This window comes from Cucurbita maxima, unplaced genomic scaffold (assembly GCF_002738345.1).
Source record: "Cucurbita maxima cultivar Rimu unplaced genomic scaffold, Cmax_1.0 Cma_Scf00018, whole genome shotgun sequence".
Taxonomy (NCBI): domain Eukaryota; kingdom Viridiplantae; phylum Streptophyta; class Magnoliopsida; order Cucurbitales; family Cucurbitaceae; genus Cucurbita; species Cucurbita maxima.
The window spans coordinates 1,122,497-1,149,049 of record NW_019272034.1 but is presented as its reverse complement, the minus strand read 5'-3'; the positions used below and the strand labels follow the sequence as shown (position 1 = coordinate 1,149,049).

Genomic DNA, 26,553 nt, shown 5'->3' with positions numbered 1-26,553 from the left:
TTCAAATATTATGTTGGGGTATATTTAAATATTAATTTTACATAATAATATAATTAATTAATACCATATGGAAATATTCTAGAAATAATTTTTTTTCAGTACTTTTATTTAATAATTAGAAAAAGTTAGGTCACTCTTGTAGCAAAAACTTTTAAAGAAAAAAATGACTGGTATTACCTTTGTCAATTTTTTTTAGGATTGGACCCGGTTCGAATGGGGTAGAGGTTAAATGGGCAAAGGACTGAATCAACCCAATCCATTGAGATTGAGACCGAGCCTAAGCCCAACCCGAACCCGATTTCTCCTCCTCATCGGGCTAGCCTTACATCACTTCACAGAGCAATACACTACTAGCACATGTCATCAGTATTACATAGTTTCTTCATCTTATTCTTCATTCGTCACGTCTTCGTCCTTAGTCTTTCTTCCGTTATTCATTCGTATTTTGATCGTCCACGTCCAATAGCTTATTGTACAACATATTAGAGTCACGACTTCTGATCGTCCAACAAACTTCTTTTGCTCAAATTATTCTTTCAGTTTTTGCTACTCATGCACCTTGCTGAAATTGACGTGAAGAAACTCATTTCAACAGCTCAACTTTCGTTCTTTTTAATGAAGTACTTCAGTGAACGCTCTTCCTCCTCTACTAGCTAGTAAATTTATGTTAATATTTTTTTTTGGTTTTGTTTAACACAAATAGATATCTCAACTTCTTAAAAAAAATATAATTGATATATATATTTTTATTTTTTATTTTTTTTATTTTATAATATTAATGATTTAATTGCAATGCTGGATTAAATTGAAAGAGCCGCCGCAACCGGTGGGTCCTTTTACTCTACTTCCTGTGCCATCCTCAGCTGGCGGCTGCGGAGCGAAGAAACGGAGAAGAGAAAATGGCGAGAAGAGAAACGGTGAAGAAGGCGGAGGAGCTGGTGGAGATGGCGATGGGTGGTAACGACGCGTCGCACGATCCTTCTCACGTCTGGAGAGTTCGAGACCTTGCTCTCTCACTAGCCGAAGAAGAAGGCCTCTCTTCCAAGACTGACTCCATGGAAATCGTATGCGTTCCTTGAAAACTCCTGCTCCGATTTCCATTTTCTGCCATTTTCGCCACAATCATGTCGATTTTGTTTCGTATTGGTTTTCGATCTTAGATGTTAATCGCTCTAGTCTGTGTATTTTCATGTTTAGCGCGAGACTTTCTAGGAGAACTAACATTTTGGTGATTGAGGACGTTCGATTGATTATTAACCTCCCTCCATGATTCGTGGAATCTTTCTGATTTTCAGTTGGTGATTTTGGCAGGTGGAACTTGCTGCGCTCCTCCACGATATAGGTATTCTTTTGTTATCCATAACTACATTGTGAGTGGAACATGATAGAACAAGGTCGATGCCAGCTTGCTTCATCCTGAGCCTAATTCTAAGAATCCCGACCTGAAAAGAAAAGCATGCTAACTCTTGATTCATTCCTTTGCATTTCGGCATCTCTTTTAGATCTTGGCTCTGCATCAGGTCTTTGAATTAGTAAGAATCTGAAAAAGAAAAAAAGAAAGGAGGGAAAAAGTGTTTGATCACTTGTAAGCACCAATGGGAAATCAAGCAGAAATGAACTATTTGAATCTGTTTGGTATTTGCATTTCTAATCCATTTCTCTGGCTGGAGACTCATTTTAAAGAGTTTATGTTTTTCCTCTGATACTGTCATCTCTTGTTCGTTTCGGTTTAGTGAGTATCTGTTCGTTTACCACCTTGCAGGTGATTACAAGTACTTGAGGTTTGTTTGTTTCTCTTTCTTTGTTTAAATCATCTTAGTTATAGCTCTTTTATTACTTCGTTTTTCTTTTGATCTTATTTGTTAGTAATTATCATTCTGTGCAGAGACCCAAGTGAGGAAAAAGTTGTGGAGAATTTTCTTGAGGAAGAGGGAATAGAGGAAAACAAGAAACAAAAGATATTAGCGATCATAAAGGGCATGGGTTGGTATCTGTCATGCTTCAATTTATAAGAGCTCTTTGATTTTACATGTAATTTTAATACTTCTGCATTTAAAGCTACAACCACTTAAGCTACTACATTTAGTTACCAAGGAAATTCGTAAGATACTAAATCCTAAGTGGGTAGTCACCGTCACTTAAATCCATTTCCTCTAAGCCTTTAATTATTTGCGCAACTCTTATCGACAATTTGGCCAACCTGTGGTTGTTCTTATAGGATGTTAAGGTATTGGGCATTTGAATTTTGAATGTTACTACAATAGGTGTTTGAAGGGCTTTGTGCGTGCGTTCGTGCATACTTGCTAGACTGAATTTATTTCGTTATCCAAATGTTCTTCATAAAATACTAATTTTCCACCTCATGTATGTTATGGCATCCAGGCTTCAAGGAAGAGATTGCTGGTCTTTCAAAAGTTGACTATTCTCCAGAGTTTGGGGTGGTTCAAGATGCTGATCGTTTAGATGCAATTGGTGCTATTGGTAGTTTGCTGTCATATTACGTCAATTATAGTTGTTGAGAATTGTTGGAAGGTTGGGAGGGAGTCCCCACATCGACTAATTAAGGGGTCGATCATGGATTTATAAGTAAGGAATAGATCTCCACTGATATGAGGCTTTTTGGGGCAACCAAAAGGAAAGCCACAAGAGAGCTGAGAGCTCAAAGTGGACAATATCATATCACTGTGGAGAGTCGTGATTCCTAGCAATAGTCTCATCCATCCTTGAAACAACTACACCCTCTTTAATTTTCTTTTCCTTTCAGGGATTGCTCGATGCTTCACTTTTGGTGGAAGCAAGAAGAGAGTGCTTCACGATCCTGCAATTCATCCTCGAACAAGTTTATCCAAAGAAGCATACATGAACAAAGAAGAGCAGACTACTGTGAATCACTTCCACGAGAAGCTACTGAAAATAAAGGTTATGATGAAAACAAAGGTAATTCATCCATCTTTCTTCCTCTTGTGAAGATTGCTTATAAATCACAAAGATTTCAACTCTCAGTTATGCTAAGAAATCGTTTGGGCATGAATTTCAGGCTGGACAGAGGAGGGCAGAGAAAAGGCACAAGTTCATGGAGGAATTCCTGAAGGAGTTTTATGATGAATGGGACCAAAAGGCTTAATTCTTTATCGAAGATATCATCCATTCTTCTCTGAATCTCAAGCTGGAAATGCAGAGAGAAAGATTACTTGTAAGGAAACTACCAACCTTACCCTATCTCTAAAAATGCAGTGTATTTAAGCAACTCAATTCCACTATATATGTTGTGATACAATAGGAAGAATCGAACTTTTGTTCCAACATGGAGTTTTCCCTTTTGGTTAGATGCTGCAGAAGTAGTTATCAATTTCACTTGTTAACCAACTTAGAAACCAAATCCACTGCTAGTAGATCTTGTCTGGTTTGGCTCGTTACGTATTGTCGTCAGCCTCACAATTTTTAAATGCGTCTCTTAGGGAGAGGTTTCCCACACTTTTATAAGAAATGTTTCGTTCCCCTCTCCAACCGATCTGTCCACCTCCTTAGAGGTCTAGCGTCCTCGTTGGCACACCGCTCGGTGTCTGTCTTTGATATCATTTGTAACAGCTCAAACCTACTGCTAGTAGATGTTGTCCATTTTGACCTGTTACGTATTGTCATCAGCCTCACGGTTTTAAAACGCACATGCTAGAGAGAGGTTTCCACACCCTTATAAAGAATGCTTCGTTCTCCTCTCTTATCGACGTAGGATCTCAAAATCCATCCCCCTTTAGGGCTTAGCATCCTCGCTGGCACACTGTTCGGTACCTAACTCTAATACTATTTGGGAGTTAACATCACGACAATAACATTCACTATGAACTTGGAGAGTAAATGGAATCCACCATAGATCTTAGTTTAAGTGAATGTCACATCCACCGGCCTAAATTTCTTAGAGCCTAAATAAATCTTGTTGAACTAAAAAAAGTGAATTAAGTTAAAGAGATAATGCAATCCGCTCCGATTAAGATAAAATAGTAGTCCAACCTCTATCGGGCGATTCCCCAAAAATTTTAATATAATTGTAAATTTTTTTAATGATGAGGACTAAAATGAAAGAATTTGAAAAGTTAGAGGATTAAAATGAAATTTAAATCTAAAAAAGTGATTAAATTGAAAAAAGTAGAGAAAATATCTCTCATCCCTTTTCATTTAGTATAAATCTCACAATTATCTTCTTTTCAATCTCCAAATTCATTTTCTCTCTCTAAATTTAGAGAGAGAGAGAACAGAGTTATTACCGTTGACCGGCGACGACCATGGCACTTTTTCGGAACTTGTTGCCTTTGTTCTTCACTTTACTTTCCTCTACGGCGGCGGAGATCGACGGAGATTCGCGGTGGAGAGAGGCCGACAGAGTGACCGACTTGCCGGGGCAGCCGCCTGTGAAGTTCCGACATTATGCCGGCTACATCAAACTTCGGCCAAATGAAGAGAAGGCTCTATTTTACTGGTTTTTTGAGGCTCAAAACGACGTCGCTCATAAGCCTCTCGTTCTTTGGCTCAATGGAGGTTCTGTTCTCTCCCTCCTTTGATTTTGTTATTATTCTTATTTACTCCCCTATGTTTGAAACTATTGCAAAATGACCCCAAAAGTTTGATTATTTTGTTTGTTAGTCCCTCATTATTTTTTATTTTTTTATCTCAAACTCAATAATACATAATTAAATTTTATTAAATTCTTTTTTGTGAATAATTTTTTTGGTTGATATCAATTTCTAAATTTAAAAACTTATTAAATATTAAATTAAAAGTTTAGAGATTTTATTACATTCCAAGTTTGAAAATCTGTTTTTTTTAATAAGGTTGAAATTTGATGGACTAAATTTGTAATTTAAATATTAAAATATTAACAGGGCCAGGCTGCTCGTCCATAGCGTATGGAGCAGCACAAGAACTTGGTCCCTTCTTGGTTCAGAGCAATGAGAAGCTTAAACTCAACCCTTTTTCTTGGAATAAAGGTACCCTTTCTCGACTTCCCACTTAAATTTGAAAGAAATTAGAATTTAGTCCTTATAATTTATTAAATTTCATAAATAGTCCCTGTATTTAATAAAAATGTGTGGAACAGCTGCAAATATGTTGTTTTTGGAGTCACCGGTGGGAGTGGGATTCTCATATACAAATAAATCTTCTGATTTACATACGCTTGGTGATAAAGTCACTGCTGCAGATTCTTATGCCTTTCTTGTTGGTTGGTTCAAGAGGTTCCCGAGTTTCAAACTCCATCAATTCTATATAACTGGAGAGAGTTATGCTGGTATTTTCTTCTATTTTTATAGCTCGAGTTGCTCGTAAATTTATTATTGACTCGGTCTCTCTCTCTTTTTTACTATTTGTTTGAAGGACATTATGCTCCCCAGCTTGCTGAGCTCATTTATGAGAAAAACAAACAGTCTAGCAAAGACTTGATAATTAACCTCAAGGGCTTAATGGTAAGTTCACTTCTTTAGAGATATGAAATATATATATATATATATATATATATATATATATATATATATATATATATATATATATATACGCGCGACATTTAACTATCATATCAATTTAACTACTTTTATTTTTTAAATAAGATCGGAAATGCAGCCATGAACGACGAAACAGACCTAAAAGGAATGGTGGAATTTGCATGGAGCCATGCTATAATATCGGACCAACTCCATGTCAACATCTTCAAGGACTGCAATTTCTCCGCTAGTGCTCAAAACCTAACATTTTCTTGCCTTAATTTCTTCCGAGATTTTATAGTTTCTTACAACAAAATCGATATCTATAACATTTATGCTCCAATTTGCCTCGCTTCTTCTTCATCATCTTCTTTCGACTCGGTGTTTAGACTCGTCAGTGCTGCTGCTCCTCGAATCTTCTCCAAATACGTAAGACTTCAAATCTCTCGAAAACCTTAATTCAAAATTCTTACTGCGTTTCGATTTTTTAATCTTTGAATTTGACTCAGAAATCATGGAATAACGAGCTTCTAGCAAGAGGGTACAATCCATGTACTCCAAACTATGCACACAAGTATTTTAATAGAGGGGATGTTCAAACGGCTTTACATGCAAACGTTACTCAACTTTCTTATTCTTATACCCTGTGCAGGTACTTTTCTAATAACTCGTGATTATTTTTATTAAAAAATGTTAAATAGAACAAGAACGTAATAGATACAACCGTAAGAGCTTAGACCCCGTTTAATAACACAATTTAGTTTTTGAAAATTGTGCTCGGAGTTTCTATCTTTTTTATAAGTTTTCATTCTAATTTTTGGTATTTTTGTGGTAGTAATGTGATTCTAAATTGGACTGATGCTCCTAGCTCTGTGTTGCCCATCATTCAGAAGTTACTCCGAGCTCAATACCGCATTTGGATTTATAGGTAATTTCCGTAAATTTTCTAAAAAATATGAATATAATTTCACATCGATTAAAGTAAAAGAGAAAATGACCAAATAAACTAAGTAAATCCTATATACAAATAAGTTATTATGAAACTTTTTAAATGTATGCAATTTTGCAGTGGTGACACTGATGGAAGAATACCGATAACATCGACAAAATACAGTATAAACGAGATGAATTTAAAGATTGAAGAAGAATGGAGGGCGTGGTATGAGAGGCGTCAAGTGGCTGGTTGGGTTGAAACCTACCGAGGAGGCCTCACATTGGCCACCATTAGAGGGGCAGGTCACCAAGCTCCGGTCTTTGCTCCTCGACAATCACTTGCACTACTCACTTATTTTCTCTCGAGCAATCGTTTACATGTGTCTCCTAAAATTTAATGTACTATTTACAGTTGTTTGTTTAATAAACTAGTTTGTTTGGTTATGATAATTATGAAATATAACAAAAGAAGAGTAAGAAAAATTTGGCTGGATTGCTTTATAGGGTTGATCGAGGGTTCATGATCTAGAGCGAAAAAAAATGGTTTAACTAAGATTAATATTATGATGCAACCGTAGCCACGATGAACACCAATATTATTATGCAACACACTAACTATGATTAAAAAAAAAAAACGGTTCTTTTTCCCGTTAATCTTGACAAGACTTCTACTTAGGCACTCGATCAATCCCAATTGGGATGCATAATTGCAATTATTCTATGTTGCACGTTCCCTCCGTAAATGTCAAATTGAGTGAGAGTGAGTATGAAAGTGTTCCGGGTGGAAATCAAGATCCAAAAAGACTTCCAAACATTTCGAATGTGTTTCTGGGTCCGATCGTAGTGGCCTTATCGTGTATCTCAACGAAGATTCATTGATTCATAGAAGATAAACGTATTTTATAAACATAAAATTTGTAACTTGTTTAAGCAAAATCATTAACGGAACCGTCTTGTTAGTATAGATAGTAATTTTAATTTCTTTTAAGTCTTTTTTAGTCATCTATATTTAGGATTGCTATTAGTCGAGTATGGTTACGGTTCATTTAGTAAAGCAAGCAACCTTTTGCTCCCGACACTCACCTCCACCCTAATAACTCGTTAACAGTTCCTAAGGGAGTTCTTTTAAATAAAAGGGCAAAATTGTAATTTTACCTCATAAGTCAAAGTCAAACAGTTCAAATAAAATATATTTTTGGAAGGGGTCTTATTTTGCAAATTGAAAACCAAAATTACCCCTAATTTAACCATATATATTCGTCCGAGTTTCCGCTTTGGGTTCCCGGTTCTAAAATTACTAGTCTCCGCTACACTAGCTTCTTGTTCGCGGGAGCTAATCTGCATCACTTCAATTCTCAACCACGCAGTTCGATTCCTTCAATGGCGTTTCTGTTTCAGAAATTTCAAGAGGTACTGTTCTTGATTTTCCCGTTAAAGCGCTGGAAAATGATGAGAAATGGAAGGAGATAGATTGAGATACAAAAAGATTTTCATTACTGAATTTAAGGAAAATTTGTTATTCTGTGGCGTTCTATGAATTTAGGTACTGATCCATCTCAAGAAATTATTAGTTTCTCGGTTTGTGGCTAGATTTCTGCTTTTGCGCTTTCGATGTCATTCTGTCTGAATTCAATTAAGCGATAGACAATCTTGTATTCAGAGTATGTTTGTATCATCAATCCGCGGTATTTATGGTTGTTTAACTCTGCATCAACCAAAGAAGGAGATTACAGGTTCGAAACAATGATACTAGTTATAAGAGTGAAGAAAAAACGTCCTAGTGAATTAAGTGAAAAGAAATTGAGGGTTTCGTGGGACCTGACAATTAAACTAGTTCAGTTCCAAATTGATAAGAAACTTCTCGGCCTTGTGGTTTATAAACACCGGCGCCTCCATACTTTACAAGAAGGATTCTTAGGAGTTGTTTGTTTCTAAACAACATGGTAGTTCTCCTCGTTGATCCTTTGACTCTCTTTGTTCCTGTTCTTATTTCTTTTATTTCTCTTCCAATGTGAATATATTTGTTTAGAAACTGATCTTCTTTATCATTTAAGATGCTTACATGTAATGCAATGGTGTATTATTGCATCTTTTGTGTGGTTTAAAGAACTAAATGGAGGTGATGATGTGGTGTTTGAAACTTTTATTACCAATGCCCTTCCCATTACAGTCTAAAATAAATACCACAATATGTCCGTCTGATTTTTTTTCACTGATGTTTATTCTATGTACACTTGCAAATCTAGGCCGTGAAGGTTATTGCAAAAAATCCAATGTTTGCAAGGGATCCAAGGCACATGCAGTTTGAAACAGATATGAACCGCTTGTTCCTTTTCACCAGGTCATTTTAACTTTTCTATTACATCATGTGGTTCCAAAATTCAGTTCAATCTCTATACAAACTTTTGTGTAGTCTCCAAAATATTTGTTTCCTATTTCAAAAGAAGAACTTCTTGATTTTTATGTCTGTTGCTAAATTGAATTTCTTTTATTGTGATGGCATCAATTTACTTAGTTATCCATCAATCAATCGCCCTTATTATATCAATATGGCTTCCTATCCTTGCGTTCCATAATTGGGGTCCTCATGAAGGTTGCTAAGTTTGGTATAAACCCTTTTCATTTCTCTTCTCAGCGGGAAAGGAAATAGATGAATTTTTTTTTGGGATGTGATCACTTGTTACAAACCTCTACTTTTGGAAAGTTCATATTAATTTATATGCTTTGGTAGAACTCATCTCATAAAATTTTGAAATTCCAGCTACAACCGTTTGGGGAGGGATGCTGCAGAGGCTGATGCAGAGGAGATAATCGACATGGCCAGTAAAGCTCCTTTTGCTGATCAACAAAAGCAAGTGCAAGAGAACATCCATTCACAGGTTGAAAGCTTTTGTAAGCATATGGATGAAATTCTTCTTCCAGATACAAGGACGAGCCCTGCAGAATCACACAAACAGTCCAATGGTGCCGTTAGAAAAAGTGGTCTTAGTTTTGCTGTTGGCAAACATAGTTCGCCGACTAACATTACTGGTTAGATTCTCTTGCTCTAATCAATTTCTCGAGTTTGGTAATCAATTTATTTTTTGTTTTCTATTCTTGAATATTAGCCTGTTTTCTCACATTTCTCTTGTAAGTTTGTCACTTTTCATAAAAATACATTTTGAATTCAGAGTCCAATTTAAAAACACACAGTCAAGTATTTAAAAGTATGTTTTTTAGTTTTCAAAGTTTGACTTGGATTTTGAAAATACTTTTAACGGTAAGTAGAAGTAGTATGTATTTACAAGCTTAATTTAAAAAGTAGCAAACCAAAAATAAAATGGTTATCAAACTGGGCTTTTTCCCTAGTGCTGCTTAAGTAGTTGGATTTTCCAGATATAGACAAGATCTTTTCGAAGTTTGTTTTCCCCCAAAAACTTGGTTTATCTTTTCAGCGTCAATCCATGTAAATGATTATACAAGTTGCCGCCTTCACAGTTTGAATTGTGCATAGTGCTGATGAAGTTAATTAGTTGTCATTATGTCATTTTAAATTGTGCATATTCCACCCATGCTCCAATAACCCAAGCTGGATGATTTAGGGCCCTCTTTGTTTGTGAGCTAGGAAATTCGATTAGTACCTAGGAAATATTCCTTCACTCACACTGTAACAGATTGCTCATGCGAATAAACAAATGGAAGGCAAGATAGATTTTCTAAAACAGTTTTTAAACTAATTACCAACAGCGCTTATAAATTTCTTCGTTTGGGAACTAAAGCTTTTGTTCTTGCATCTGCTCTCCTTTCACCTATGTGATGACTACTGGTTACTGATGTATTCACAGCACAGATATCCCAAAGACAAGGCCATTGGGTCGTTCTGAACTTTCACAGAAATTAAAGGATGGAATTGGCTACACTCTTGATATCAGGCCATCTCAAATCCCTCATAAGGATGCTGGACAAGGTCTTTTTCTAGATGGTGAAGCTGATGTGGGATCTGTTATAGCAATATACCCAGGCGTTATATATTCCCCTGCTCATTATCAATACATTCCTGGATATCCAAGAGTTGATGCTCAGAACCCTTATCTGATCACGAGGTACGACAGTACTGTAATCAATGCCCAACCCTGGGGTTTGGGTGCTGATACCCGCGAGGTATGGGATGGCTTAACTGCTCCCGGAAGTAATCCGATCAAACTAGGCAATGAGAAATCAGATCGTCTTTGGAAAATGCTGAGCAAGCCATTAGAAGCCAAACGAGTTTTGCATGGTGATGATGCTATAGAGCGTAGAAATCCTCTAGCTTTTGCTCATTACGCCAACCATCCCGCTAAGGATATGGCTCCAAATGTCATGCTTTGTCCTTATGATTTCCCCATGACAGAAAAGGACATGAGAGTTTATATTCCAAATGTACTGTTTGCAAATGAAGAAGTGAACATGAAGAGGCTAGGTAGCTTTTGGTTCAAATCCGGACGTTCTAGAATCAACGGATCAGATACTCCCATCTTGAAGACAATTGTTCTGGTAGCGACTCGGGCGCTTTGCGATGAAGAAGTTCTCTTAAATTACAGATTAAGCAACTCCAAGCGTCGACCTTCATGGTATACTCCTGTTGATGAAGAGGAAGATAGGAGGAGATGGAGTTGAATTCTCTCGTCAAAGGTTGTTGCCATTGTTCTAATTTTGTTTGCGTTCAAAAATTTTCTCCTCAAACCATATTGATTTTGCATGCTAGGATGTTAACTTATGATGCCTTTAAATGATGTACGAGAATAAAGCTGACTGAGACTCTTCTTTAAATGGAAGCTTAGTGTTACGGTCATGCTTGTTCAAGGCATGTTGCTTATGGGTGCATGACGGATGTCCCGGTCTTGCTTGTCTAAGACATGTTGTCCATAGTTGTATGTCCGTTCCAAAATCCATTTTACATGTTTTTATCTGAGATAAGTCTTTACCATTTCGCGTTGGGTCAATATGAGGGTGTATGACCGTTCATCAAAACCACTGATAGGGCTAAAATGCTCCCAAATGTACTATAGAGGTTATGACTAGTTGTAATTCTTCCTACTCGAGTTATATGTTTTAACTACCCTAAGTTATATGAGTTATATGTTTTAACTCCCCTAAGTTATATGAGTTATATGTTTTAACTCCCCTAAGTTATATGAGTTATATGTTTTATATGCTAAGTTTCTTATAGTCATATAATGTTGTTTTCAAATGTATTTCCTAGTTTTTAAACATTTTCTCACAATGTGACTCGAGGTCCGAACATACGTGACGTTGTCCGCGACATTTGAATTTCTCATGGTTGACATGTTTGCTTGATTAGAACAAGTACCACATAATGACTATCCCGAATTTGCATTGTTTTTCAATGAATTATAGCTTTTCGGTTGAGATAACACTCTTTAAACTTCGATCTTATTACACAGAGAAAGGGGGAAATTGTATTGATTGTTTGGGGCACCCAAAATAGTCTAAATGATTTCTGTTCAAATTTACACAACCAATTAAGAAAACAAAGGAGTGGAAACAAAATCATCGTTGAAGTACAACAAGCTTCATCTCAAAGGATGAATGAATATAAACTCCTACTCACTTGAAGATTTGGATACGAAGCCTTGATCTTTTATCCTACATTCTAAGTTAAACTAACTAGCTATCAAAAAAACCGGGACCCGCTCGAGAGAGTAGCTCCTTGCCAGCATCCTTTCCCATTGCAACCATATCGTCGATGGCGTATGGACCTCGTCGAGAAGTTTCAAGAACTGAAATGGACATAGTGGTCAAGATTAAAAGATGAAGATATTCAATGTTCTCACAATGGAGACAAAGCTAATGAGAATGAGTAACAGTTCGGACGTTTTTCGCACCTCGGGTTCCGTCTGGGGAAGCCACCAACCCTTTAAATATACAATTGCCATCTTCGTCTCTCGAAGCATATCCCGCAATCGGAGTTCGGCAAGAGCCATCGAGAGTCTCGAGAAATGCTCTCTCACAAACAACAGCCAGTCTTGTTTCCTCATGGTTCAATGAGGCTAAGTAATTGGCCTGCAAGTGAGAAACCAAACAGGAAATGACTAAGTTGAACGTCAAAGGTCAAGTTCTTTTCAGACATTGAGCATTTTTCCAAGAGAAAAACTAAGCAATGAACTTTAATGGTATAGGGACATAACGAGTCATCTATTCGAGTCGAACAGAGTCTTCTCAACTAGATGTAGATAAAATGCCATTTGTCAAACGAACATGGGTGAATATTGATTTCCATAGCCAATGGAAACGTACCATTTTGTCGTCGTCACTTCGACAGGCAATCCCAATTGCTCCCTGAGCAACAGCTGGAAGCATTTCGTCAATTGAAAGGATTGAAGTAACGGTTTCTGTCATATTTAAACGTCGAAGTCCAGCTAGAGCCAATAGTGTTGCTTGGACCACTCCTTCATTCAGCTTTCTCAACCTTGTTTGGACATTGCCCCGAAAATTCTCGAGCACCTGCCAGATGACACCAACCAACAAAGGGAAAAAACGAGAGCGAGAGAGTATCAGAATCAATCTACAATATCGAACATTTAAGATCCTTTGACATCCTTGAAGTCAGAGTCGTAAATGGTTCCACCAAGACAGGAATGCAATGCAAAATTTAAGGAATCTTCAAGTGTCGTATAAGAAAGCAATCAATGATAGTGAAACACGACGTGTCGTATGCCAATCGAGGACACTGGGCCCTAAGGGGGGTGGATTGTGAGACCCCACATTGATTGGAGAGAGGAACGAGTGCCAGCGAGGACACTGGCCCCAAAGGGGGTGGATTTTGAGATCCCACATCGATTGAAGAAGGGAATGAGTATCAACGAGAGCGCTGGACCCCGAAGGGGTGTGGATTGTGAGATCCCATTTCGGTTAGAGAGGGAGAACAAAACATTATTTATAAGGGTGTGGAGACCTTTCCTTAGCAGACGCGTTTTAAAAACCTTGAGGAGAAACTCAAAGGAAAACCCAAAAATGACAATATTTGCCAGCGGTGGGCTTGGGCCATTACACAACTTCACTCATTATATGCTTAGATCAATAACTTATCAACTCTCGAAGTGATGTTAGACATTTCTCGATTAAGCAACGCAACATACTTACATTGAGGGATGGATATCTATTCAGAAGCTGAGACTTTCTTCTCAGTGAAGCTGTACCAATGACACTTCCAGCTGGAAGCTCAGCGAGTGACCCGACACTTAAAGAAATGAATGCATCACGGACATCTTCCCTTGGTAGATTACATGGGAGGATTGTTTTTTCGGGTAAGTAAGTCGGTACATCTTTCATCGAGTGAACAGCAATGTCTATGTCACCATTAATAAGTGCATCATCGATCTCTTTAGTAAATAGTCCTTTCCCACCAATGTCTGCAAGCGGCTGAGAGAGTATTTTGTCACCAGTTGTCTTGATTATAACAATCTGAATGGCCCCATCTTCGGCTAGCTCGGGATGGATAGCCATGAGTTTTTCTCTCGTCTCGTGAGCCTGGGCAAGTGCTAATGGGCTGTCCTACACAGAAAAATGCATATGACACACCAGAAGATAAAGCAATCCAGCACAAGATTTAGATCAAACAAGCATATAACCAGCTAGAGAATGAAGTAGATTATGTTTATACGCTTGTAGTGTTACAGCTTAAACCCACCGCTAGCAGATATTGTCTTCTTTGAGCTTTCTCTTCTGGGCTTCCCCTCAAGGTTTTAAAACGTGTCTGTTAGGGAGAGGTTTCCACACTCTTATAAAAAATGTTTCGTTCTCCTCCCCAACCAATGTGGGTTCTCACATGTAGTTCGAGGTTTCGATGAGAAAATTACAAGCCCCTTAGTTCCTACCAGCAAAAATATGCTCTTCTAATAAAGATCTCATTCAACTCTAACCGCAGCAGATTGGATCCTAACAATTATCTTAAAAGTAAAACAACACCACTGCCCTGATTTGATTGATGACATGAGAAACATGATGAATAGTTTTTCTGAGAATCAATTCAAAAGTCGAGCAAATAAAAGGCGAGCGGGGACGTTCTCCACCGTTTTGAGGGAGGCATCTTCTTTTCTTTTATTAGGTTCATTGTCCACCCTTTAGTGTTCTTGATAAGCAGATATTGTTCTCTTTGGGCTTTCCTTTTCGAGTTTCCCCTCAAAGTTTTCAAAATACATCTGTTAGGGAGAGGTTTCCACACCCTTACAAAGAACGTTTCATTCTCCTCCCCAACCGATGAGGGATCTCACAATCCACCCCCTTCAAGGTCCAGCATTGGCTTGTGCTGTTATATTTACAATCACAAAAAGAATGCAATTCCATTCTCGATAAGCAAACAAATTATAAGGACGTACGAAAAACAATCCCACAAAGGAATCCTCGTTGACCTACAAGAACGTTCTCCAATCCAAAAGCACAAGACCGGACAGATAGTTACAAAAGGTTCGAGTGACAAACGCCTATAGAAACGTATTAAATCTCACCAGCCCTCACACCTCCTATAAGGACCTCTCCTTCACTCCTCCCCATAAAGAGGCAGCAAGAAAAGTACTTGTTCAGCTGAATAAGAATAACACATGAAAGTCTAGACAGCACCAGAATAGTTGATTAAGTGCAAACATGATAACTATACTGAAAATTTTCACAATTCTACAAGATATCAAAAACAAATCACAGTTGAAACTTGAACTGATCCAAACCATCCAACCATCAATTCAATGCCACATGAAAGCCCCACACTATCAATTCAAATCAGCCGCAGACTCAAAATTAGAAACTAAAGACATCCCAGAAACATCAAACCAAAAGCAAATCCAAAAAATCACCTTCCCCTGGTGCCAATTCTGACGAGAGCGACCTTGGTCTTCTCTGCCTGCTGCTCCACAGCAACAGAGGCTCTTATGAGGCCAACCCCATGAAATCTCTTGTCTCCAGTAGAGAAAGCAGGAGGTTTAAGGGAAAGAGAAGAGAACCCATGACGGGAAAGGGAGCCAAGATTGCAAGGACGAGCCATGGGATAATGGCTTATAGAAGGGGAAGAAAAAACACCCATTTCAGAGAGACAGATGAGAGAAAATAGGGAAATGGGTTAGCTTAGAAGAGATCGTTTTCGATGACCCAGATGGGCAAATGTCCGCGCTCGCGTTGGCGGATAGGATTCTCATCCATTTCGATCTTGATTTGCTTCATAATTATAAAACCCAAAAAATTCAAAAGCGGTTTTTTCCAGTCCGGTTCAGGGACGCTTTGACCGGTTCATGCCTACCTATGATTTAAATAAATTAATTAAAAGCTTAAGATAAAATTAGATTAATTTCTCGAACTAATGTTTACATATATTTTTTAATATTTATAAAAATAAAAGATTAAATATTACACATTTTGTAACAAGTACAATTTAATCCAATTATTTATTTATTTATTTCCTTGAAAATGTAAAAACAATTATTTAACTTGAAATGAGATGAGTTTGACGGATGTGATCAACTCGCCCGCCACATTCTTAACAAACGCGCCCAAAGCCGCGTGCTCTTCAAACATTCTAACGTCCGGTTTAAACCTGAAAAACTGCGGGAAAAACAGCCAAAAACTCGTCACCATCACGAACCCGATCGTCAGCGGCACCGTCACAATTCGCGGCGGCCGGAATCTCTCGCCGACTGCATTCTTCACCGCCATCTCCACCGCCAAAAAAAATCCATGTACCAGAAAGAAACTAGTTACTTCCCAAGTCGGCGCCAGTCTCCCCATGTAGAAGTATATCAGTTCGTGCATCAGACCGGAGACGGCGAACGTCGCCGTCATCGCCATTATTGCCGCCGGTTTCCTCCCGACGATGGCCGCGGCGAAATTCCGGCATGGATCGTAGACGGAGAGGCGGAGGATTCTGGAGACCATTAAATTCCATCGCCGACCCCAAAAGTCCTGTAACGAAGAAGATAAATAGGGCTCGTCGAAACAGGGCAATAACTCGACTCCGAGCGTTGCCTTGGCAACGGCGGCGGCTCCGCCGAGGACAATTTCAAGGAGGAGGTAAATTACGAAGCAGAAAACGATTAGGGTTCCGTTTGGATGGAAGTAATTCTTGCAATAGATTGCTGCGATGGAGAGAATTAGGAAGAACAATTTTGACGATAAGCTCAGAGGAAGAACCGAAGTGGTATCGGGTCGGGTCGAATCTGGGTCGTGATCGTAGATGTCGATCGGCAGAGAACCGACGAGGAGGAAGCGGCTGAGGGAGGAGGAAGCGGCGGCGGAGCAGAGAGAGCCTTTGCCGAATGCGAAGAGGAGAAGCTTGAAACTGGCAAGCCAGCCGATAAAGAAGCCGATGGCGCCCTGAAGATGTAGGGTTTGAAATTGCAGAGGAATGTAGAGGAAGAGGAGGAAGAAAGGGAGGATTAAGAGGAATTTGAGGAATCCATTGGGGATTGAGTTTCTAATTGAGAAACAGAAACAGAGGGACGATGAAACCTGAAGCAGAGTTTGAAGGAAGATCAGAATCTCAGCCGCCATTAATGGAGAATCCGAGAAGCTTGAGATTGAATAAGACTTCAAAAATGGTGGCCTCTTCTTCTTCTTCTTCTTCCTCTGATGCACTTCCCTTTTAATATGAACGGAGATCTGTTTTTATGTGTTTATGACGCAATGCTTCTTAATAATTTTTTATTAGGCTTAAAACACCACGTTACTCTTTTTTTTTCTTTATTTAAGGGACGAGAGTCAGCTTTAGTGATACAACGTGCATGATAGTTCATTAACCTTTTGAGGCATACATCGTTCCGAATAAGTTCAATAGGGTTTAGTGGGATCAAAGTAGTGATAAGAAACGTAACGTGTTTAGTTCATCAATTGTAGGGCGATAATTAAATCATTTGATTTTTTGACCCCTCTGTCGCACCTTGATAGTACTAGGATCCTTGTTCCCCGACCCTTGATCAAATAAACCTCTCTATGACCAACAATTGAAAATGAGCCTTGCAACGAGATGCTGCCATTCCACCAATCCGTCCCAGTGTGGGATTAGAAAAACATCCAAGTGGTTGCCTTAGCGGATCTAAACACACTCATAAGGTACACAATAAAAATAAGACCAACGTGTAATTTAAACACTAATAATTTTATTTATTTATCCATCAAATTAAGCAATGCAGTGATTTTGGAGGTAGGTTGTCATTTTTAGTTCTGTTTTTTCTAATTTAAATATTTCTTTAATAGATGAATGATTAATTCTTCTGAAAAATAAAATATAGGAGGGATCCTATTTATAAATATATTTTATTTTTATAATATACTTATTCTTTTGCATGATTATTAAAAAAAATGGTTAAATATTAAAAAAAAAAAAAAACACTCATTAAATAATATTAAAAAATAATAAATCTTCCAGCTCTACTTGACTTTTGACTTTCTTTTATTTGTATGAGGTTGCACACAATTAATTTTTTTTCAATAATTTGTTTGGTCTCAAATGACAGGCTACCGATTTTGTAAGTTTCCAAATATTTATTTGAATAAAAAATTATTTTCCCAAATAATAAGCGAAGACTTTCTCTTTCAACTTTCCTCACAAGGTTTTAAAACATGTCAGGGAAAGGTTTCTACACAATTATAAATAATGCTTCCGTTTCCTCTCCAATTGATGTAGAATATCACAATAGGAGACTGAGCCTCAAAAGAGTAGACACGGGGCAGTGTGCTAACCAAGGATGTTGGACCCCGAAGGAGGTGGATTGAGGAGTCCCACATTAATTGGACAAGGCAATGAATGCCAACGAAAACGTTGAACCTCGAAGGGGTTTAATTGTGAGATCTCATATCGATTGGGGAAGAGAACGAAACATTCTTTTATAATTATTAGTTACTTCTCAAATATATTTTCATGCTAAAGAAAATAAAATAAAAAATAAAAATAAATAAATAAATTATGATAAATATTTAAAATGAGCATATATATAATTTTATTAATAAAAAATGGGGCTCATGTTGGACAAACTTGTAATTTCACCATAAATATATATTTTTATTTCCATAATATATATTCTTCAGAAACGCGCCAAAGATCTCGTACTCCTTAACTACCCTGACGTCAGCCTTACACGTGTTGATGAACGGCGGAAAGAACAGCCAAAAGCACGTCCAGAAGAAGAATCCCACCGTCACGGGCACTGACACCACTGCCGGTAGCGGCGGCATTTTCCACGCATCGATCCACAGCCTCTTCGCCACCATTTCCACTGCCAGACACCCACCGTGCAGGACGAAGAACGCCGCCACCTCCCACGTCGGTGGCGGCCACTGACGAGACATGTAAAAGAACATCAACTCGTGCATCGCCGCCGACACCAGGAATGTCGCCGCCACGCCGGCTAGTGGGGCCCACCGGGGGCCGATGAGTTTCGTTGCGGTAGAGACGGCAGGGCGGTATGCGACGGGACGGAGGATTCCGGTGACGGCGAGGTTCCACCGGCGTCCCCAGAAGTCTTGAAGGGAAGTGGAGAGGTAGGGATGGTGAAAGAGGGGGAGGAGCTCGATGGTACCGCCGTGGGAAACGGCGGCAGAGGCGGCGGCGAAGCTGAGGTCGAGGATGAAGTAGATGTGGAAACAGAGGAGGAACCAGACGAGCTTCTGATGGAGAATGTGGGTGTAGTCATAGGCCTTGACTAGCGCCGCCACGAGCAAGATCTTGACGGCGTAGTTAAATGGCGATTCGCAGTGGTTCTGGTTGGATTTTGGATCAATTACGGTGGCTGCTCCACCGTTGCCGGCTGGTTCTGAGCTTTTTTGAGGCAGGATTTGCTTAATTTTGATGGGGAAGGAAGCCACTGCGCAGAATTCAGCTGTCGGAAAGAGTAGAATTTCTTGAGTTTGGTGGGAATTTAAGAAACAGAATTAAGAACATGAAGAAACGATTAAACATACCGATAGACATCCCGGTGGTGGCCAGAGGGCCTTGACCGGCGGCGAAGAGGAGGAGCTTGAAATTGGCGAGCCAAGCAACGAAAAACGCGGTGAGACCGCCGAGATGGAGGGAGTGTAGTTTCAGGGGAAGGTAGAGGAAGATGCAAATCACAGGGAAAATTAAGAGAAATCTTGTAAATCCCTCTCCAATTTTCTTGCCAACGCCGTAGCAATACCCCAAACAGATCCATATCGAAATCCACACTTTCAACAAGTTCCCAATCTCATCCTCCATTCTTCCACACCTCGCCGGAGCTCCGCCTGCCGATTCCCGATGGTTTTTTCTTCACAACTCTTCTCTATTTGTGTCATATAATATTGTTTAGTGCTAATAAAGTAGTGCCTTAATATATGATTATCCGACCACGTAGGTAATTGTAAATAATATTATAAGGGTTTAATCAAATGTTTAATACACTAGATCAAATTGAATATTGCCAAAAACATTAAATAATATGATTACAAAGATCTTTTATTAATTAATTACTCTCACAACGCTATAGTTTTAATTTTAAAATAAACAAAATCATTTCATAAATAATATATAAAATAAGAGATTAAAATATATTTTAAGGAAAGGTTGTATTCTCTGAATCTGCAAAGAAAGTGGTCATCAATAGACCACGACCTCATTTATTTCAGTTAAAACGTGTGAAATAAATTTTAATTAATGATCGTGTGGTGCATATGAGAAAATTTTAATTAATTAAAGTATATTACTGCTAATTTTTTCAATTAACCAGTTAATTAAATCAGTGGTCATTAAAAGGCGTGTTATAACACGTGGAGCAGTAAAAGCTGTGTCAGCCCCTGTTTTGCAAATTTTTTATTACCACCTGCTACTGGCGGTGCCAGTGACATTTTTAAATTGTTATTTAGAAAAAGAAAACAAAAATAAATCAACCGACCAATGAGAAAGCGACGTTCTTTACAAAAGTGACCAACGCGGCGTACTCTTCAAACGCCCTCACATCCAACTTCAGCCTCACGAACTGCGGGAAAAACAACCAAATCGCAGTCGGGAAGATGAAAGCCAGAGTCACCGGCACTGACACTGCCGGCGGCAGCCGCCACTTCTCCGGCAACACCTTCTTCACCATAATCTCCACCGTTAAAGCAACGCCATGGATAACAAAGAACCAAGTACACTCCCAGTTCGGCCTCATTCGGCCCATATAGAAAAATATCAGTTCGTGCATCATCGCCGATACTAAAAACGTCGCCATCACCGCCGGCAACGGTGCCCACTTACGCCCGATTACCTTAGCAGCGATCTTCACCGACGGCTTGTAAACTGTCGGCTGAAGAATGTTCGTTGCCATCAGATTCCACCGCCGCCCCCAAAAATCCTGAAGCGAAGTCGAGAAATACGGATCTTGAAACTGCGGCTCCAACTCGATTCCGAGAACGTTCCGGCCGAAAAACTGCGTAATGGCTAATATAATCTCGAGAAGAAAGTAAAGATGCCAACTATAGATGAACAGAACAACTTTCGGGTGAATAAACTCAGAGTAATCGTACAATTTCACCATCAGAGCAACGATTACGGCTTTAATCGAGTAGTTGAGGAACGATTTAGGTTTTAGGGTTGTATCGGATCGATTATTATTAGGGCACGATTTCTCGTTTTGGAGGATCTTGATCGGCAAGCAAGAGAGAGCGAGAAATCGGCGGAGAGGGAGCGGCGGTTCGGCGGAGAGAGGGCCATCGCCGGCAGTGAAGAGGAGGAGCTTGAAGTTGGCGAGCCAAGCGATGAAGAAGGAGGTAGAGCCGCCGAGGTGGATGGAGGTGAGTTGCAGAGGGAGGAAAAAGAAGAGGACGACGATGGGGGCGACCGCGAGGAACCTGCCGGCGCCAGGAGGGATAAGTTTTCCGGTGGCATGGCAGTAACAGAGAGAGATACAGACTGTTAACCAGACCTTGATGAAGTTCAGGATCTCTCCCTCCATTTTTCTCTCTCTAAAGCTCCGTTTCTCTCTCTAGAAATTGAAATGATACTGGAGGGGGTTAACACCAGGCCCTATTATGCAATTTTATAGATTTAATTTCTTTTTTCTTTTTTTAATTTTCCACAAATAAACAATTAAAAATAATCCAACTATTACTGGTTACCATATAAACATATTTTATGTAATAAACTTTTTATAATAATTATTTTACAATATTATATAATTTATATTATATGTTAATTAAACAAATCTTTATTTTTTTAAAATATAATTATTCATTTTTAAATCGAAATACGTTCAAAACATAAAAATATTGTTCAAATTGTTTTATAAATAAATATAAGTAAAACCTACCTTTGCTAAATGAATCATTTTTTTAAAACGAAAAAATAAGAATAAATAAATATTAAAGAAAACAGCTAAGCTATGGGCTGCAAAAATTTGAAGCCCATTGCATATTTTGGACTGTCAAAAGCCCATAATTCCAACCGACCAACTTAAACTCATTTAATTTTATAAAATTATTGAGATTCCTTAACCGTTAACGGCTGGAGAAGGGAACGAAGCAACAAGGGTTTGGAAACCTCTTCCTAATAGACGCGTTTTAAAAATTGTGAGGCTGATGACGGTACATAATGGATCAAGGCGGACAATATCTGCTAGCGGTGGGCTTTAGCTATTACAACTTTTCTTTTATTAAACGAGTGAAGTCAACTAAATACAACATAACCATAACTTATTGAACATAGGGGTGTACATGGTTCGGGTTGGGAGATTTTTTTGACCCAATCTAAAAGTTCGGGCTGGTTGCATTTTTTTAAAGTTTTATTTATCTCCGATTTATAATTATTTGGATACAAAAAATATATTAAGAGTTCACAAATAAACACACATCAATCTATAATTATTGAAAAAAAATCAATAAAAAACAAGAAAATTGAAAGATTTTTTTTTTGAAAATTGATTAGAGTAACAAAAATATAAGATAGATCATGAAATTAAATAAACAATAAAAATGATTAGTTTAAAAATATTGTACATAACAAAAATAAAAAATATATAAAAATATTTTAATTGAAATATGCTCGTGATTATAGAGAACCCTAAACGGTTAGAAAAATAAAAAAATATATAAATTGTAATATAATAATGTTGAAACAAATAGATAATAAATACATGCATTAGAATTATATATAATATACTAAACAAAGAAATTAAAAATAATAAGAGAAACTAATTAAATATATATATAATTGAATAATATAAATTAAAAATAATAAAATAATAAAATAATAAAATAATATAAAAGAAATTAAACAAATATTTTTTTTTTTTTTGGCTCAAGTGAACTCGAAAGCTTTGCTCACGAACTCGAAATCGAACCTATTTCAACCCAACCCAACCCTTATAGTTCGGGTTGGGTTGATCCGGGTTGTCGGGTTGAATGTACACTCCTAAAGGCATGTTTGTTGAGATATAAAGTGTTTTACTTAAAATTGGATAATACGATCTTTTTGAAGATTGGAACAAGTATTCTAGTCTTTTTCATGTAATCTTGTACCATGAACTAACCGGAACCCTAATTTAATGGGTGTGAAGGGCAAATATTAAAAAAAAAATGAAGTGATGGGAATGATACTTGGTGATGTTTAGGTTATAATGATTCAAATTATTTAAAGTTTTGTTTTCCCCTCGATCACTCCTATCATAATCAAGAGATGCCTTCCTCCTTAAAATACATGTTAATGGACAAAGTATAGGTAAAATCAAATTTTTTATAATTAAACTTCAAAAGTTGGATGATTCTTCCCTTTTTTTTAAGAAAAATTCCAAATTTTGAGTGGAAACGTGAGAATCAAATACAGTATATAAGGAAATGAGTTGGATTTGATGGGTTTTGTTTTCTTCTTCATTAGACTACAATTTTCTGATTCAACGGCGGTTTTCATTCCATTTCTTCTCTTCTTTTCTCTCTTACATAACCATTTTCATTTCCAATCCTCAGAGCTCAAAAAACCCAAAAACCCATCTCTTAAATGCCAAGGAGCAGTTTGTTCTTGTTCAAAGCTCTGTGAATCGATTATTTGATTTGATGGGTTACCTTTCTTGCCGCGCGGAATCTGCGATTTCGACTTCGAATTCGTTGACCCCGTCATCTTCGAGAAATTCGTCGCACAAATTAGAGAAGAAACCCATTAAGATCCAACAGTTTGATTACAGTGATCTTGAGGCTGCTACTAATGGCTTCTCCGATCAGAAGCTTTTGGGAAAAGGCAGCCATGGATATGTCTATAAAGCTGTTCTTGGTGGTCGTCTTGTTGCGGTCAAGAAGCCCTCTCGAGCTCAGGCGATTGCTCCTTCGATGGCTTCGTCAATGGCGTCTTGTGAAATCACCAACGAGGTTGATAATGAGATCGAGATTTTGTCCAAAATTCAGAGCCCTAGATTGGTGAATTTGGTGGGTTTTACAAATGATTCCAAAGATAGGCTTCTTGTTGTTGAATTTATGTGTAATGGTACGCTTTATGATGTGATTCATTCAGGTTCCAGACCTCTTTATTGGGGTCGAAGGATTAGATTAGCTTTACAAACTGCTAAGGCCATTGAAACTCTTCATGCTTCAAACCCCCCTGTAATTCATAGAGATATCAAGTCTGCCAATGTGTTGATTGACAGGAATTACAATGCTAGGTTGGGGGATTTCGGGTTGGCCATTCAGGGCTATGCCGATGATTATCGACTCCGGTCGACGCCCCCGGCGGGCACCATGGGGTACCTTGATCCTTGTTATGTGACCCCTGATAATTTGAGTACTAAAACTGATGTGTTTAGCTTTGGGATTTTGTTGTTAGAGATTATTAGTGGAAGGAAGGCTATAGATGTTGGATATTCCCCTCCTTCCATTGTTGATTGGGCTGTTCCTCTTATTAAGAAAGGGAAGTTAATGGCCATTTATGATCCTAGAATTGCTCCTCCTAAAGACCCCATTGTTACAAAGCAATTGGCTGTGATTGCTGCTAAATGTGTGAGGTCTTGTAGGGAGAGGAGGCCTTCCATGAAAGATGTGGTTCTTTGGCTTACTGGGTTGAGCAAACTGGTTCCTCTTCATTCCTGGAATGGCTTCAACAATCCATGTTTGATGGTGGAGACCGTCGGAAGGCCGGTGGAAACGAGGAGCTCGCAGTTGAATTTGAGACGTCGTAGTGTTGAAGATGGGGATGTGGATGCACAAACGTTGTGGCGAGACATTAAGAACTCGAGGAGAGTATACTCTGACTTGGGGATCAGTAGTAACTTAATGGATCTCATGGCTTGTATTGACGAAGATTCTGGTTTTCGGGCCGAGGCTAACCATGTCAGGTCTCATTCGAGATTCTCGAACCGGTTCTTTAGTTCGAGATTCGTTAGCGGAAAGAATCATGAATTGGAAGCAAAGTGAAAGCTTCTGAGTTATGTTCTTGTAGATTCAAATGATCAACCTGTTCATGACACACACAGTTCAATTCAATAAACTATCTGACACTGCATCAGAGCTTGGCTGGCTGACTTGTGAGGTAAATTTTTGGCTGCTTGATTTTCTTTTGAGTTCTTAATCTAATGATCATCTCAAGCATGGTTGATTATAGATCATGGGCACATTGCTGATGTTCCCTCTTATTTGTTGATTATGTTCTTGACTGATTGCTGATTGTTCATATGGTCTGGTAAATTGAGTCTTTATATTCATGATAAAGATTCTTTTGAATGAAGTCATTGAGTTTAAGCTACGGTACTCGAGTTTCGAAACGATATGTGATGTAGTTGTCGTCTCGTGATCAATCGAGGTGTGCTAAAACCAAAAGCCTATCACTACAAAACTTAAAGATTCTCCAAGAATAGAAACTACGAAACCTCGAAACCAAAAACATGAAATTACATACATTCATAATGTGTAACGAAAAGGGGTTTCAAATAAGAACTAATCTCGATCTCGAATCATCGCTAAAAAAAGCTTATAAAGGCTTTCAGTGTTCTCCAATTCCATTATTTTCCATTTGGAAAAGTTTGCAGGGTGAATATGAAGGCAAAGGAGGTGATTGCTTGGTCCAAAGGATACAGTTCTTTGAGGAGAATAAGGATCCTCTTTTGTCCAAACACAAGAAAACATATAGAAACTGACAACCAGCTTCACCCAATTGTTGACTTGTAATGTCCTCACTATGTGTGTGCTTTGATTTTGATGATTTCATACCAACTTGTGAAGTTTCTTACCGACGTGATGAACGTAGTCACATGCGAGATCTCGAAAGGAGAACGAAACATTCTTTACGAGGGTATGAAAATGTCTCTTTAGTAGACTCGCGTTTTAAAGCATTGAGGGGAAGCCCAAAAGGGAGAGAACACAGAGGATAATATCTACTAGTGGTGGATTTGGGATGCCCCACTGATTTATTTTTTAAGTGCATTTAGTTAGATTTCGTTTTTAGATTTACTTAGATGATAGCCGTAGCTATAAGCAAGTTTATTCACGACCATTCCTTAATCCTGTACCTATCTCATAAGGGTTTTGCTTTCTTGATTTGCTAGTTACTATACTCGTACTTCCTTTCTTGAAACTTCGATTAAGAAGGCGTTTGATAGTTGTTCTACCAATTACTTGAGGACTTGGACACTAAAATCATGCAAATTGTTATACGTCTATAAAAGACACCTAATATTTGATCGCTAGGATTTTAAAACTTATGACCTTAAAAGACGAATAAGAACATATATCTTAACTAATGAATTATATTTGTGTGGGTAGTGTATACTATGTAGTTGTAGCGGTTGAAGATACTATTGGTTCTGCTCATGTTATTTCGTAACATTTTCCCTCTTAAAACACCCCATTTCCATCCGTGATTAAAGGGGCTACTTTTGACTCGTCGGCTACTTTTGACTCGTCAAGAAAAGCTGCAAAATTTAAGGTATTGATATCCCAACATTTTCATATTGTCTAATAAGACGTAGTTGTCTTATTAAAAAACATCACAACCCCACAACCCCACCATTTTCCATTCGCCAAAATTGTCAAATTGAATCTTTTCGAAAACTTCTTTTTCCTAAATCTTGGATGGATTCTTTAAACCACGAAGCAATAAATAAAAAGTAAATAAAGTTAGTCTTTTCGAGTACTATATTAGAAATCAATCAAATCAATCACTACAGTTAAGGTGATAATGTTTTACTATTCAATTATGTTCGGTTATAGGTGGTGTTGT

At 38.1% G+C, this 26,553-nt stretch overlaps 8 protein-coding genes across 9 annotated transcripts; 4 read left to right on the top strand and 4 right to left on the bottom strand.

Annotated features, from left to right (window-relative positions):
* The first annotated feature begins 804 nt into the window (after positions 1-804).
* Positions 805-3,370, top strand: LOC111493111 (uncharacterized protein YpgQ). 2 transcript variants are annotated; one of them, XR_002719959.1, is made up of 7 exons: positions 805-1,064; positions 1,312-1,342; positions 1,763-1,781; positions 1,886-1,983; positions 2,383-2,511; positions 2,706-2,937; positions 3,038-3,370. XR_002719959.1 is itself a non-coding variant. In XM_023142728.1 (7 exons), exons 1-7 carry the CDS (start codon positions 900-902, stop codon positions 3,122-3,124), a joined length of 672 nt encoding a protein of 223 aa, XP_022998496.1. In that variant the 5' UTR covers positions 811-899; the 3' UTR covers positions 3,125-3,370. The 2 variants fall into 2 exon arrangements, 1 of the variants encoding a protein (XP_022998496.1); XM_023142728.1 differs by having other exon boundaries at positions 811-1,064; positions 2,383-2,481; positions 2,765-2,937.
* An 834-nt stretch (positions 3,371-4,204) lies between these two features.
* LOC111493067 (serine carboxypeptidase-like 35) lies at positions 4,205-6,842 on the top strand. The gene is made up of 8 exons (XM_023142664.1): positions 4,205-4,533; positions 4,878-4,982; positions 5,093-5,281; positions 5,368-5,456; positions 5,598-5,900; positions 5,981-6,123; positions 6,307-6,399; positions 6,541-6,842. The coding sequence occupies exons 1-8, from the start codon at positions 4,281-4,283 to the stop codon at positions 6,800-6,802; spliced, it is 1,437 nt and encodes a 478-aa protein (XP_022998432.1). The 5' UTR covers positions 4,205-4,280; the 3' UTR covers positions 6,803-6,842.
* Positions 6,843-7,666: 824 nt separating this feature from the next.
* LOC111493079 lies at positions 7,667-11,413 on the top strand. The gene is made up of 4 exons (XM_023142683.1): positions 7,667-7,814; positions 8,651-8,745; positions 9,166-9,434; positions 10,234-11,413. The coding sequence occupies exons 1-4, from the start codon at positions 7,785-7,787 to the stop codon at positions 11,037-11,039; spliced, it is 1,200 nt and encodes a 399-aa protein (XP_022998451.1). The 5' UTR covers positions 7,667-7,784; the 3' UTR covers positions 11,040-11,413.
* Positions 11,414-11,812: 399 nt separating this feature from the next.
* LOC111493083 (porphobilinogen deaminase, chloroplastic-like) lies at positions 11,813-15,569 on the bottom strand. The gene is made up of 5 exons (XM_023142688.1): positions 15,233-15,569; positions 13,527-13,932; positions 12,681-12,887; positions 12,269-12,446; positions 11,813-12,163 (listed from the first exon to the last, which is right to left on the bottom strand). The coding sequence occupies exons 1-5, from the start codon at positions 15,457-15,459 to the stop codon at positions 12,051-12,053; spliced, it is 1,131 nt and encodes a 376-aa protein (XP_022998456.1). The 5' UTR covers positions 15,460-15,569; the 3' UTR covers positions 11,813-12,050.
* A 265-nt stretch (positions 15,570-15,834) lies between these two features.
* On the bottom strand, positions 15,835-17,032 carry LOC111493090 (acyl-CoA--sterol O-acyltransferase 1-like). Its single transcript, XM_023142697.1, has one exon. The coding sequence runs from the start codon at positions 16,917-16,919 to the stop codon at positions 15,852-15,854; it is 1,068 nt and encodes a 355-aa protein (XP_022998465.1). The 5' UTR covers positions 16,920-17,032; the 3' UTR covers positions 15,835-15,851.
* A 1,329-nt stretch (positions 17,033-18,361) lies between these two features.
* On the bottom strand, positions 18,362-19,658 carry LOC111493084 (acyl-CoA--sterol O-acyltransferase 1-like). Its single transcript, XM_023142689.1, has 2 exons — positions 19,326-19,658; positions 18,362-19,243 (listed from the first exon to the last, which is right to left on the bottom strand). Exons 1-2 carry the CDS (start codon positions 19,597-19,599, stop codon positions 18,408-18,410), a joined length of 1,110 nt encoding a protein of 369 aa, XP_022998457.1. The 5' UTR covers positions 19,600-19,658; the 3' UTR covers positions 18,362-18,407.
* A 483-nt stretch (positions 19,659-20,141) lies between these two features.
* LOC111493091 (acyl-CoA--sterol O-acyltransferase 1-like) lies at positions 20,142-21,383 on the bottom strand. The gene has a single exon (XM_023142698.1). It carries the CDS (start codon positions 21,311-21,313, stop codon positions 20,264-20,266), a length of 1,050 nt encoding a protein of 349 aa, XP_022998466.1. The 5' UTR covers positions 21,314-21,383; the 3' UTR covers positions 20,142-20,263.
* Positions 21,384-23,148: 1,765 nt separating this feature from the next.
* Positions 23,149-25,621, top strand: LOC111493073 (serine/threonine-protein kinase-like protein At3g51990). The gene is made up of 2 exons (XM_023142669.1): positions 23,149-24,867; positions 25,357-25,621. The coding sequence occupies exon 1, from the start codon at positions 23,406-23,408 to the stop codon at positions 24,750-24,752; it is 1,347 nt and encodes a 448-aa protein (XP_022998437.1). The 5' UTR covers positions 23,149-23,405; the 3' UTR covers positions 24,753-24,867; positions 25,357-25,621.
* The last annotated feature ends 932 nt before the right edge of the window (positions 25,622-26,553 follow it).